Source organism: Puntigrus tetrazona, chromosome 5, assembly GCF_018831695.1.
Source record: "Puntigrus tetrazona isolate hp1 chromosome 5, ASM1883169v1, whole genome shotgun sequence".
NCBI lineage: Eukaryota > Metazoa > Chordata > Actinopteri > Cypriniformes > Cyprinidae > Puntigrus > Puntigrus tetrazona.
In genome coordinates, this window is record NC_056703.1 from 4,358,723 (window position 1) to 4,372,219 (window position 13,497).

At 37.8% G+C, this 13,497-nt stretch overlaps 1 protein-coding gene across 1 annotated transcript in view; it reads right to left on the reverse strand.

Moving 5' to 3' along the window:
- Positions 1-11,756, reverse strand: part of LOC122346182 (piwi-like protein 2) — a 20,252-nt gene extending 8,496 nt beyond the window's left edge. The window contains exons 1-10 of the mRNA XM_043240871.1: positions 11,343-11,756; positions 10,304-10,400; positions 8,193-8,286; positions 7,488-7,643; positions 6,775-6,885; positions 4,850-4,967; positions 4,655-4,779; positions 2,164-2,244; positions 1,845-1,958; positions 1-158 (exon numbers count right to left, since the gene is read on the reverse strand). The exon at positions 1-158 is cut by the window's left edge and continues 34 nt beyond it. Of these exons, the coding sequence (XP_043096806.1) occupies positions 1-158; positions 1,845-1,958; positions 2,164-2,244; positions 4,655-4,779; positions 4,850-4,967; positions 6,775-6,885; positions 7,488-7,643; positions 8,193-8,286; positions 10,304-10,400; positions 11,343-11,756 (1,468 nt within the window). The remainder of the gene's footprint in view (positions 159-1,844; positions 1,959-2,163; positions 2,245-4,654; positions 4,780-4,849; positions 4,968-6,774; positions 6,886-7,487; positions 7,644-8,192; positions 8,287-10,303; positions 10,401-11,342) is intronic.
- Positions 11,757-13,497: the final 1,741 nt, after the last annotated feature.

Here is a 13,497-nt window from a genome sequence, read left to right on the forward strand (position 1 = left end):
CAGCCAAGGTGAAGGTGTCTTTGGGAGACTTGGACCACTCGATGTCGTCGATCACGGTAGAAATGCGGTTGTTATAGCGGCGTGATGGCGATCGAGCCCACAAACTCCGCCGTGCACTCGTCTGAAAGCTCTCACGGCTTCCCTGGTAAATCAGATTCCTACGGCAGAGAAACGGTTATTCGGAGACATCAAGGTTGAGCAAATTACGTCAATGCACTGATTTTGGCATACTGGCTTTAGCCTAAATCTATCGTGCATTTCAAACTATTTTATACAGATGCGTTCTTATACAATGAGATGCATTCTGCTGTCTGTAGCGTCCATCCCAGCAAGAGCAATGGGATGCTGCTTATTTTCGTAAAAGTTGAGCTCTGCTTAATTTTGTCCCGTTTGATCTCAAACACTTATCAACAGAAATTGCTAACTCTCATTACAATGAAGGGCTAAGGCAACATCTTAACTGAAATGCAACTACATCTGTTGATCATTTTTAGACCATTTTAGCACCAAAAGCCACCTGATGGCAAAAGGAGAACGACACACAATAAACTAATTGAGATGCATTACTTGGTAACACTTATTCGTGCCAATTAAGCACATATTAATGCATTATCCCTAATCCCACCTTAACAACTACCTTAAAAACTATTAATTAGCAGCAAATTAACAATTATTGAGGAAAAGTCGTAGTTAATCGTGAACAAGTGTTACACATTTCTTGAGAAGAGCATTATATGCATAACGTTTAGGTAAAATTAATCTGCTTTACATTGATGCACTTCAAAGCAAGCAAAAGCGTTTCAACGCTGCTAGAATTCGGTCAAGTTTTTAGTGCGTTAATTAAAAATAAATTTATTTTTACTAATATATACTTGATTTTAGGGTCTGACAACACGAAAGAAGACATGTCAGGCTGCTTCTGATGTTAAAGCGGTCCGTCTCTCAGCTTTTAAATTGTGCCATATTTACATAAACTCAAACTATAAATACGCTTTGCGGCTCTTTAATGGTGTGTCGTGATCGCTGCGATCGTCTTTTAAATATTTACATGAAGCACGAAATGAAAATGAATGAGCGTCAAAGTATTTTATTAAGATAATCTTCTCTTCTGTCTGATTTGGGGTTAAGGCTAGAAGGGACATATAAAGGTATGAGGGCATAAGCGCATTTACATACTTTCAGAGCCAACATTATAACACGAAACCTATGAAAATGGTTTTAAAAGTGGTTTTATTACTTCAGGGCGCCGCAGTGGCGATCGGGGGGTGATGATCACGGGGTTTTGCTCACAAAATGATTAAAAAACACTAATTTTAACAGGTTATTTTATTATTTAAGAGTACTTCAGGGCTGAAATCCATGCACACGGCCGGACATGACAGATTCTCTACAGTTTTAACATGGATTTCTATGGAGACCGTCAAGAAGGCGACACATAATACTACCCAGCGTTCTGATTGGTCAGATCGCCTGTCAATCAAGCTCTTCGCGACTGGTCAATTAAGCACATATTAACGCCTTATTCTTCATCCCCAATCCCTAACTACCTTACTATTAAAAAGCAGCTAATTAAGAATTTATTGTTTGAAACTTTTCCTATTCTATAGTGCTACCATCCGTTCATTGGCTATTATTATAATAATAAGACAACTTACAATTTCAACGAACAAGGCGAACAAGCGTAACGCTGCTCTAGAATAATTTTTACGTTAATAATCTAAAAACAAACCTTTTTATTTAAACCAAAAAATGCTGATTTTCTTTTTATCCGGACCGAACAGTGTGGAACGAAGCATGCAGCTGACAAAAAACAATCGGGATGATCGATTGCGACCGAAACTCACATGACATCGAGCACCGAGTCGTTTCGCAGCACCTTATGCGAGACGTCCACGACGAGGTAGAGGCCTCCATCGGTGTGCTTGATGCTGGTGGAGTATCCAGGCCACACCTGAAGCCTGCCGGACACACAAGCGCAAACCGCCACGATCGATATCGCGGCGTTATCGCGCGCGCGGCGAAGCAGTTGAGCGGCGTGCCGTAATCACAGGTCAGGGTGTAAAAATACAGAAGCTTGAGTCTAGATTTATTCGCTGTGAAGCCAAACGAAGCGGCGATTTCGGCTGGATTGCAATCACAGACAATCAGGTCAGCGCAAAATACCTGTGTTTGCCGAGAATCACAACGGCGTTGGGGTCGTAATGGTTTCTGCCCACCAGCTTCAGCCCCAGTAATTTCATCACTCTAGAGCGGAGAGAAAGAATGAGAGGAAAGCAGCAGGAAAAGTCAGAGATGTCAGAGCTGACTGTCAACAAGCCATTAGAGCTCAGACGTCTCTCCTATGCACAGAAAAAGTGGAGCAATACTCCGCAGGGCTCAACAATATGACCCGTTTGGCACCGCATGCTCACGTGGTGTGTAAGTGAACGGCTTAACTACAGCAGCAAGCTCACGCTGGCACGGTTTACCAATACCTTACTGAATGTTTGCTTTAATAACGCCCATGAATTGTCTAATGGTTTACAGTAGTCCTTGAGAATTATTACAAAGCGTGACGCGCGCGATCTTATTTAAGACACTAAAGGTTAATTTTTACATTTCAATTTAAAAATGTAAAATGTTTTACATTTAAGGCTTTAACGTTTAAATCTTGTTTCGAAATATTAAGTTAAAGCCTTTGTAAATTTTTGTTACGGTTAAGTGAAGCCATTAAATTTGCTTGTTAATGAAAACGCAGCTAGAATAAAATATAGAAAAAAAAAAAAAAAAACTTGAAATGCCAATGAACCAAAATAAATTAAGCTCAAGTGTACGTTTCAACAGAAACGTCACTGCAACTAAAAGCTAAAGAGATACAGAAATGGTAAAGAGTAAAAATTCCATTCCTTTAAAAAAATAAATAAATTGCAATTAATATGAAAAGAGGGAAAAAGTAAGAGTACAAGTATACAGTATAAAACCATAAAAAACGTTTGTTAATTGGAATGCAATCTGAAAAAGATTGAAAAACTTGACATATCGCCTTGAACTGAAATAAATCAAGCTGAAAACGTACTAAAACTTAAAAGTATGCAAAAAAAAAAAAAAAAAAGCATAAAAAAACATTGGCAATTAAAATGAAGTGAAAATAGAAAAATAAAAATGGGAAAAAAAGATCATTTTTAGACTAGTTAAGTAATACAAAAAAGAAGAAAAAACTACAGAATAGAATGTGTACATAAATGAGGCCAATGTATAAACACAGGCATTAACATGATTTTATTATGAGATATATATATATATATATATATATATATATATATATATATATATATATATATATATATATATATATAAATCATTTTCTGTTCAGCCGTACAAATTGTACAGCTTTTCTGCCATGACAACATGTTTGAACAACAATTTAAAGCAGTATTATAAGGCGTTTGTAAAATCAAAAGCATCATATTCCTGGATTTATACTCTAAACTCTCCCTTTGTTTTCTATTGTAAGTAACCTCACTTTTTGTGGCAACCGGCATTCTGACACATCGGCTCAACTTGTACTGAACCCGTAATACCGCTTTCTTCTTTCCTCGTCGTGTTGTTACGTCACGCGGCCTGTAATGCGATCACGCTTATTTAATTTCCCAAAATTGCTCGATGACCCCCGTCTCCGATCTCCAGCGGACGCAGGCAGGCGCAGGAGCGTGTTTCCACTCCTGGCCATCGTTCCCGGCGAGCCGCAGTTAATCGTAGATTTCAAACATGCTTGACTTCAGATAGACTCCAGGACATCACGCCGAGCCACCACGGCTGCTAAGAGGTTTGTCTTACAAGAGCCTTGACTTGATTCAAGTTCATTGCCACGTCAGCTTTAAGGGCCATTTCATGCCAAAGATTACAATGCAAAAATGCAAAATGGGAGTATTAAATAAAGCAGTAATAAAATAAATGCTTGTGCATAAAATTATATAAAATATTCTTTACTTGAAAGAAACTTCTTATAAAGAAAAGAAACCATTATTTTATTTATTTATTTTATATAACAGATATATAACGCATAGGATAATGCATTACATTAATAATAAGCTCATATCAAATTATTATTATGCTTTATTCTCAAACTATTAAGCGTGAACAACATCAGTATTGCGTGACTAGGAGTATAATGCGTATTAGCGTGCATATTTAAATTTCTGTACAGTTTAGTCTCTAATCGTCGCATCGTTCGAATTTCAGTATCAACCCAAAAAACTATGCTTCCTTCAAACTTCAAATAAAAATGGAATATAATTTTTTTAATTCACACGCGTTTGATTTACTCCATTTATTTTATATTTTTATGAATATAATTTTTTTATTTTATTATTTTATATACTTTTTTAAAAATGCTAATATTATATATCATAAAAAATCTCGTCGACTTCTGATTTTTTAACGGCAAGCGTAAATGACCTCCGTTGTCGTAGTTTACACTCGTTCTCCTTCAAAACCTGTTTTGCAGCTGAATCCTTTGAATTGTGGGAATTACATGATGTCTCGTAATACATTTCAAACCATTAACGAAACAGCAGCGCGTTAGCTTTTGAACGCGAAAGAGCCAAAGTGAAAAAACGCGATCGGCGTCTTGAGGATCCTCGTACCATGCACGCCCTTATTACCGAACACGCACCTCCTTAGGACCACGTTGTAGAACGGGATGCACAGATCAGAGCTGGGCGGCAGAATCTTCGTCAGCTGGATCTTAATGTCGATCTCTTGATTGTCGGTTTTCCTCTCGGCTTTAAGATGAACAACCTGTCGCAGAGTAAGCTTGGGTAATTAGGGGTGCTTAAAGTGAAAAACGACATCTGATGTGCGCGCAAACCTCTTCAAGACGTTTCGGCAGATAGAGGATGGATCCATCAAAGGCCACCACCTCCCCCGTCGTAGACCGGTGCTCCTTCATCATACCGAAGCGCATACTCAGAGACTCAATGTTCGGCCTGAAACCCAATAGCTGGTCGTTAATGCCATTAATCACGTCTTTCTCAAAAAAAATGCAACTAATTATAATTATTAGGCTGTTATATAAAGACACAATCTACTTTATTCTAACAGATGACATGCTCCCATTAAAAAATGCATGTGTAAAGGGACACTAATATGTCTTCAGCCATTATTGAGCAATATTATTTTTGGTTTGAGCCAACACCGGAAGTTTATTTCGGTTTCCATTCTACCATTAGGGACGCATTCATCTAAAGATTATTAGAACAATTAATCATCGATTACGTCATTGACTCATCAGTAGGTTTGGAATGATTATTCAGCTTTTGCGGCTAGTTAAAACACATATAGTTATACATATTCCAAGTAAGAAAATCACTTCAGGTTTGGAAATGGTTCTTTTCATGAACTCTGAACCTGACAGGTTAGGCTTCCAGATTTCAAATCGCCACAAATACTCTTGAAGCATTGAAATTTCTTCATATTTTTGGTTTCCTTACTCTTGGTTCTTGGTGGGAGGATATATCTAGGTTGGAATGCAGAAACCATGTCCTGAAAGCTTTCTCATGTTTTTAATAGCGGTGCTCCAATCAGGATTTCTGAGGCCGATCTCCGATTAAAGACCTTATTAAAGCTTTTTTTATTTATAATGATACTTCAATCGGGAATTTTAAGCGTTTATTAAGAGCCTGAATTTCATTTCAGAAAATCGATTATCCTCTTAGGTGACGCTTGTAACCTCTTAGGGGATTTTTTTTAATTTGAGAGGGCTATTTATCTCACCTAAACGTTGGCTATTTACCACAAACACGAGATTTGCTCCATTACTTTGATTTCAAACACAAACATAGTCACCGAAAATGCCTTTCCAGCATTATGAGATTTTTTTTTTACACTGTAGGCCTACAGTAAAACAAGTACAAATACAAGTTTAAACAAAAAATATGAGCAAAGCAAACACGTTATCCGATCGTTTTACTATCTAAATTTATAAATTAAGTTGGGAAACCATTAAAATGACTTTTCTTACATTATGACCAACGTATCATTCACAGAGACAGCCATCTTTACTGACATTTCAATCTTTATTGCCAGCAAAACGCCCGGGAGCGCCATATATTATTGCCTCGTTTGTATAAAAGTGCTCTTTCCCTTTAAACCTAGCCAAAAAGCCATATGCGTTGACTGTGAAACACGGTAGGCTTGAATTATAGACATTTATGGCGTTACCACTGCGTTTTCGTGTCAATGCATCTTCATATTTACTGCAAATAATGTCGCATTTAATTCAGCGCCGTGCGGTGGAAGCGATCTCCTGAAGCGCAGAAAAAACACACACTGCAAGCGACTACATGTGTGTGTGTGTGTGTGTGTGTGTGTGTGTGTGTGCACCATCTCCAGTGTGCACCATCTCCAGAAGAGCACACGAGCGCTGAAGGGTTTAAACACTCGGCAAAAAAAAAAGATAAATAATCAATCTATTATAAAATGACTCTCTAACACTAGCGTTCTCTATTCTTTTTCTATTCCATCTACTTGTTTTCTTTTTATTTATTATAAAAAACCCTGGCTGCGTTAAGCTAAACGAGACTTGCCACAGCACTCGCACATTATTTCCCGTTTGGGTTTTGATTGCATTCATTGGTAAGTCGCTTTGGATAAATGAGTAAATGTTTCCAATGGGATAAATTATGAGTGCCCTTCAGTGAGTGTGATGTTTAAATTAAGCCGCTACGATAAAAACACAGTCATATACAGTCAATCCGACACGGCAGCCACCTAAAGTATATTTTTAAGACTCACGTGAAAGTAACATGGTACTGAAACACAGCTTCATTTTTGCAGCAGATGGGGATGTAGTTTGACCCGATGGATACAGGACTGCCTTTTGTTCCGGTTTTCTGCAGAGGCTCCCTGTAAAAAACATTGTAAAAGAAAAACATTAGCCTGTACTTGGCCTGTACTGTCTTTAATAAAAGGTAAAACGGCACCAACGAAACAAATCATTTGCTGATCAGACAGAATTGTAACTCAACTACAATGCATATAATGCACACCGCAACTTTAATATCTTTTAATTAAAGACATTGTGAAATATTATTATTAATACTGCTTTTCGGTTTAGCATTCAATTGAATGACATTATGGCATTACTCCAGTCTTCAGCGTCACATGATCCTTAAATATTGTAATATGCTTATTTGCTGCTTAAGAAACAATATTGTTGAAAACAGTTGTGCTGCTTAATATATTAGTAATATATATTATAATATATTATATAAATGTATAATATATTTTTTCAGGATTTTTTAAACGTACACCGTGTAAAAAAAAACAGCATTTATTTCCAATTTAAATATTCTGTAAGATATTAAAGATGCCTTTTCTGTAACTTTTGATCAATTTTACGTGTACTTGCTCAGTATTAATTTCTTCAAAACCCGCTTGAAAAGATATTTTTAAAAACGACAAACGGGACAAAAAGCGAATTCATACTTCACTGTCTCAATTTTCACTTCAACTTTCGGGGGCGTTCCTGGAGGAACCGGTGCTTCTTCAGAGACCGGGGCCGCAACGGGAGAAACGGGGCCCGACGGGCCAATCGCCCACGACCTACACCTATATGAGGCAACGCGGCTCGGCCAACGCCAACAAATCCTCTGCCCAGGAAACTGCAAACACACAAAGAAAAGTCATTCTGATGAATTTCAGTCCCACCCAAAAATGCTCGACCAAAAACATAAAAGAAAATTCAATTGTGAAGCAAAAAGATAAGCTCCAAAAAGAGGTAACCCTTTATTCTGAGTCTACTTTGGACATTATACCAACAACATCGCAGCTACATGTCAGCTAGCAGTCAGTTTTAGTGCATGAGTGTCTGCTAAATAACTATTAACCCTTTATTTTGAAGAGTCCACAATATATACTACATCCTCAACAACAACAAACGTATGTAAACTCTTTCTACTAACCCTAACACTCTCCTCTGAGAGTTCGTAGACATGTAGTTGCAAATTAATGAGAATTAGTTGACATGTAGTTACTTATAGTTAGCAGAAGATCTAAAAAACACACAGATTTGAGCTGCTATGCACGAACGATCTTCCAGAAGTAAGTTTTAACTTTACTTTGGGGTGAGTTATTACTTGATGCTCTCCGCGTGCAAACGAAAAACATGCACAGACTTAGCAAATCCAAGAAGCTGCATTAAGGAGCAACACCTAAAGGATTCTTCTAAGCCCGATTCTTCCCTTTCCGAGTCAGAGCGGTCGGCCGACTGGACGTCCGTCCCCAAGTCGCCTGCTGCCCCCCGTCCTGATTAGGGACAGAAAAATAGCATAACTCAACGGCAGGAGATGATCTGAATGCAAAATATGGATAGAAAGACATGAAGTAGCACAAAAGCACATCTAACTGTACCGACTAGGGCCGTGAACGCGATACCGTCATGCAAATTCATTTATTACACGAATATCAACAACCTGTAGACTAGAGTCTTAAAATAAAAAAAAGATTTAATCAAATTTCAAGCTTTAAAAGAGGAACTGTTTAAATATTTATTTGAGGCATGCATTTTATGCAGACGGTGAGGACATTTTGGTGAGGCTTAACACTGGCCGAATGCATCGAATCGAAAATAATGAAACACATGGAAATATCAGGGGAATATTCAATTGAATAGACACTTCTTGGTTGCTAGAAGTATGAATCAATCAATCAAGAAATAAAGACATAAAGAAATAAAAAACATCATACCATCACTATGATGAAACGTCCACAGACGCTATATTTTTATGGTTCTGACATTAATATTGCTATTGGGGCAAATATATAATTAATCCCAGAACCGTGACAATGGGCCACAGGTGATTACAGGGCTGGTAAAGTTTAAAATGTCAAGTTTGTGTTGAAAAAATATCTTTTTTTAAAGCAAGTCGGGTCAAGTGCGGCCCGAGAAAAACAGCGGCTCCCCGAGAGTTGCGCGCAAGACAAAGAAAGGTCACCGTTTCAGACGCCAAGGACTATTTCAAGCACTGTTTAAGTCCTTACGGAGCAAAAAAAAGCTCTTAAATAGAAGATTAATGGGCTTATGTTCATCATTTGTATTTACATTGCAGATTAAGTTTGTTTTCATTATTAGCTACTTGACCTTCCTGCCGTCTTCAGCATTAAATTGCACGTCTAAGTGGCGACTATTCATTTTTGTTGGTGTTGCCAAGGATACAAAAATGATGGCGCACAATTTAATGCCCACTCCAATCAAGCCAGCGCTGACATGAATAATAAAACAGTTATGAGTTTGATTAAATGCGGTATACAGCAGGGTTGACTAAGACATGTGGTACAGTACAGACCCTGCGCCTTATGATAAGTGATGGATGGATGGATGGATGGATGGATGGATGGATGGATGGATGGATGGATGGATGGATGGATGGATGGATGGATGGATGGATGGATGGATGGATGGATGGATGGATGGATGGATGGATGGATGGATGGATGGATGGATGGATGGATGGATGGACGGATGGATGGATGGATGGATAACCAGGTAAATGTTCACCACCTTTTAATGGTTTGGGGTTGGTCACGGTTATTTTTATGTAAAAAAAACGACAAAAAAAGTCTCTTATGCTCACCAAGGCTGCATTAATTTGATCTAAAACTACAGCAAAACTGTAATATTTTGAAATGCAACATAAAATAACTTTTTTGAATTGGCTATATTTAGAAAATATATAAAACAATAATAAAAAATATAATAATATATTTTTTAAATATAATATAAATAAAAACATTAAATTACTTTTTTGAATTGCTATATTTAAAAAATATATAATATAAAATAATTATAAAATATAAAAATATAATATATTTTTAAATATAAAATATAATAAATAAAAACAGAACTTTATTCATCATTACTCCAGTTTTCAGTGTCACATGATTATTCCATTGTACTAATTTGATGCTCAAAAAAGTTATTATTATTATTATCATTATTATTATCACCAATTTTGAAAACAATTGAGCTGCTTCATTTTTTTTGTAGAAACATGTTTAGGGTTCCCGGATAAATAGGAATTGGCTTTTATATGAAAAATATATATTCGGAACCCATTTCTCTCAAACCGTAAATAAAGAGAGAATACATAATACATTTAAAAAATGCACTACCTTTCTGGAGTTTGACTGGCCGGGTCAAAAAGAGTACATGATGAAAGGACTTAAATTTTGGGGTGATTTTAAAGTCACTCCTGAAAACCTAAAGACACACGTACACAACGAAGCAAGAAAATTCTACTTTTCACTTTTTTCTCTCACATACCAACAGGCGTGGCTCCTCTCCCCCATGTCTTTCCCGGTTCAATGCCCAGGCCCCTGAACATGGACATCAGCGATGACCCCGGCCCAGGAGCCGCAATCTAAAAGAAAGCCAAGCACGAGACTTTTGCATAAACCTAATGCTAAATCAAACGCGTTCATCCGGACTGCGTAAAAGCAATAAACCCTCGTTTCCCGAAATTCGGCGAGACTCATTCAAATGCATGCAATCCAATGCTGCGTGATTCATTTCGAAGCAGGGCACTGTGTTTTTCACGCGAGCAGCTCATTATCTGCTGATGTTTGAAGCACATAAGAACAGCTTGGTTCACAGATGTCATGAATAGAGTAATAATTGACTTCAGTAGAGTACCAGAAACAGCTTAATATGCCATTGTGATGATTTTCAGCTTTTACTGATGCGTTTGCATTTCAAAAGTGATTGAATTCCCTTCATGATGCTGCACAAACGTTCAGCAAACTGTTTATTTTAAAGGTTTATTGGCTTAAAATAATAATAACAATAATAATAATAATAATAATACAGCCATACAAATTAATATTGTGCTGTAGTGCAAGGCGTAAGTTAACTTTTATTTGATTAAAAGAAATATTTTATGCCAGAAGAATTAATTAAAACAGCATTTCTGAGAAAAAAAGAAAAGAAAAAAAAACATTAATTGTAAAAATGACTTTTTAATACATTAGGCGGTTTTGTGCATTTAAATTAATTAAATCACAGAATTTGTAAATAAATGTGAGAAACAACAATATAAAAAAATATAATGTTTTGTTAAGCTTTTAATAAATAGATGTTAATTGGTTTAACGTTCGAACTGACCGGGTATGCTATTTGAATAATAGCATTTAAATTGAATCATTAAAGAGCGATCAAGAAGAAAAAATGAGCTAAATAAATTTAATTTAGTATCAAATAAAGCATTTCGTAATACAGGACACTGTTTAGACGCACACCAAAACTCAAACATGCATAAAAGTGATTTCTCCCCTTTAAAATCACACAAAACGTGTCCGGCATTTACCTGAGCAATCGCTGGAGTCACCTCTGTTTGCAGCACAGGCCTCTTCTCCCGTACGTCTGCTTTTTTGATGTCCGGCGTAGGCACAGGCCCCACAGGAGCCCCTCTGCCCATCCCAAAACCGGGCAGCAGAAACCCTCGGGCTCTTCCGAAACCTCCGGCGTCCGTCGGTAATCGCACACCTCTAGAAACGCCCACCGCAGGCTGTCTTACAGTGATGGCGCTCCCAAACCGTACAGGCACTTCTCCAGGTACTCTACTTCGTCCGGGAAGAGGTTCATCTTTAGGCAGAACCAGACCTCTGGCTCGTCCCAATGAGGGCTGGTCGGGCGACGGCCCCTGATCTCCTGCAGACGGCATCCACGGCATGCGGGTGACCCCTGGGGGCCCCGGAAAGGGGGGTCGCTTCGGATCCATTTCTTCCTCCGCTGCACTTCAATGCAACTGACAAAAAAAACAAAGCACAGAGATCGATGAAGGTTTTCTAGACGTGTCTGTCCATCTTCCAAGAGGTTAAACTAAACACAATCAATCAATTAATAGGTCACTGTGAATTACTGGATCTCTGGAATACATGCAAGCGGAAGCACCCAAAATGTCATGTTCATTGCTGTAATCGATGCTAAAGTCATTTTTGCAATCATTCCCAATCTTTATCTCAAGTGGACACGAGCACGTGCCTGCCTGGCAAGCGTCTAAAACAATGTCTGAGATGAGTTGGCTTGGCTTGCAAATCAAAATTAAATCGCTTTTTTTCTTATTTTTAAGGGAACGTAACATTACCGACCCGTATTCGCCTTTAAATATCGAAACGCGACAGCGCGCGCCAACTCCGCGCGACCTGATTATTCGACAGAAAGACGCGCGCAGTAACCAAAAACAATTCTATTCGACTATTTTAGACACAAATGAGGCCGATGCGTGGCTAAACGCGTAAATTGGACATAAATTAGGGTAAACGTACCTGCAAACGTAGCTGACACTTCTGTAGAGATGAACCGTTCGCTCCAAAGCCGGGTGAACTGAACTCAACAAATACTGATTCTTTTTAACGATTCGGTTGAACCGATTCACGATTCACAAGTAAGTAAAAGGACGGTTTGAGAACGTTTTTCTTTTTTTTTATGAATCAGAAGGTTTTGTTTTATGTACACAGGCATATTAAAATGAAAACAAGCAAAACTGTCTATTATTAAATTCCGCGTTAAGATTTCCTTCTATATCTGATATGCAAATATTGACAAATAGGCTATGTTTCTTTTATGCTCAGATACTTAAATGATGGTCCCTTTAGAGTAACGTTATTCTGTTGACAAGCTAAATAAATGTGGATGGGTGCTCCCCGAGAAAAAAAATGACTGGGGTATATGCCATTTATGCCAATTTTTATTGAAGGGTCCATAAATGAAACGTATGCTCGTTTCCCCAGTGTTTATATGGAATAGATTGGAGGAAGCCCCAACTGAGTCTGGTTTCTCCCAAGGTTTTTTTTTTCTCTATTCTGTATGGATGGGGTTTTGGTTCCTCTGGCTTGCTTTGTTGGGGACACACAACTTCTAGCGGCTACCGTCGAATTGATAACAGAGACCGTCTCTGCATTTGATAACAAATTGTTCACGCTCGTCATTATACATCCCTGTCATTGTATTCTTCTGCTTTATGCCGTTCACTGCTTTGATGCAACCTGTGTTGTTAAAAGTGCTATATAAATAAAATTGATTGATTGATTGATTGATTGATTGATTGATTGAAGCCGCTAAACTGACTTTAATTTATTCGCATTCATCATATGCAATGGATTTGACTGACGGCACCCTGAAAAGGGTTGTTTGGTTGCTTAAAAGTGCGCAGACAAATCGCCGAATTGCATGCATGCATGCATTTTGTATAAAAAAAATGCAGCCCTGATTAAAAGTTCTCAAAAAACATTTCCAGGGATGTATATTTGATAATCGATACTTCCTCTCCTTCTTGTGAGATATTGTCAGATATTATAAAACAAAAAAAACGGGAAAGGGCACTGTCATGGACAAACTGCTAAATTTAGCCTCTCTGAAAGCCCAGGACGTCCTCTTTATGACACACCACTTAAAAAACTGACGTACGGTCTCACAGAAATGTACAAATGTCCTCTACAGAGAACGAAATTCAACTGTGC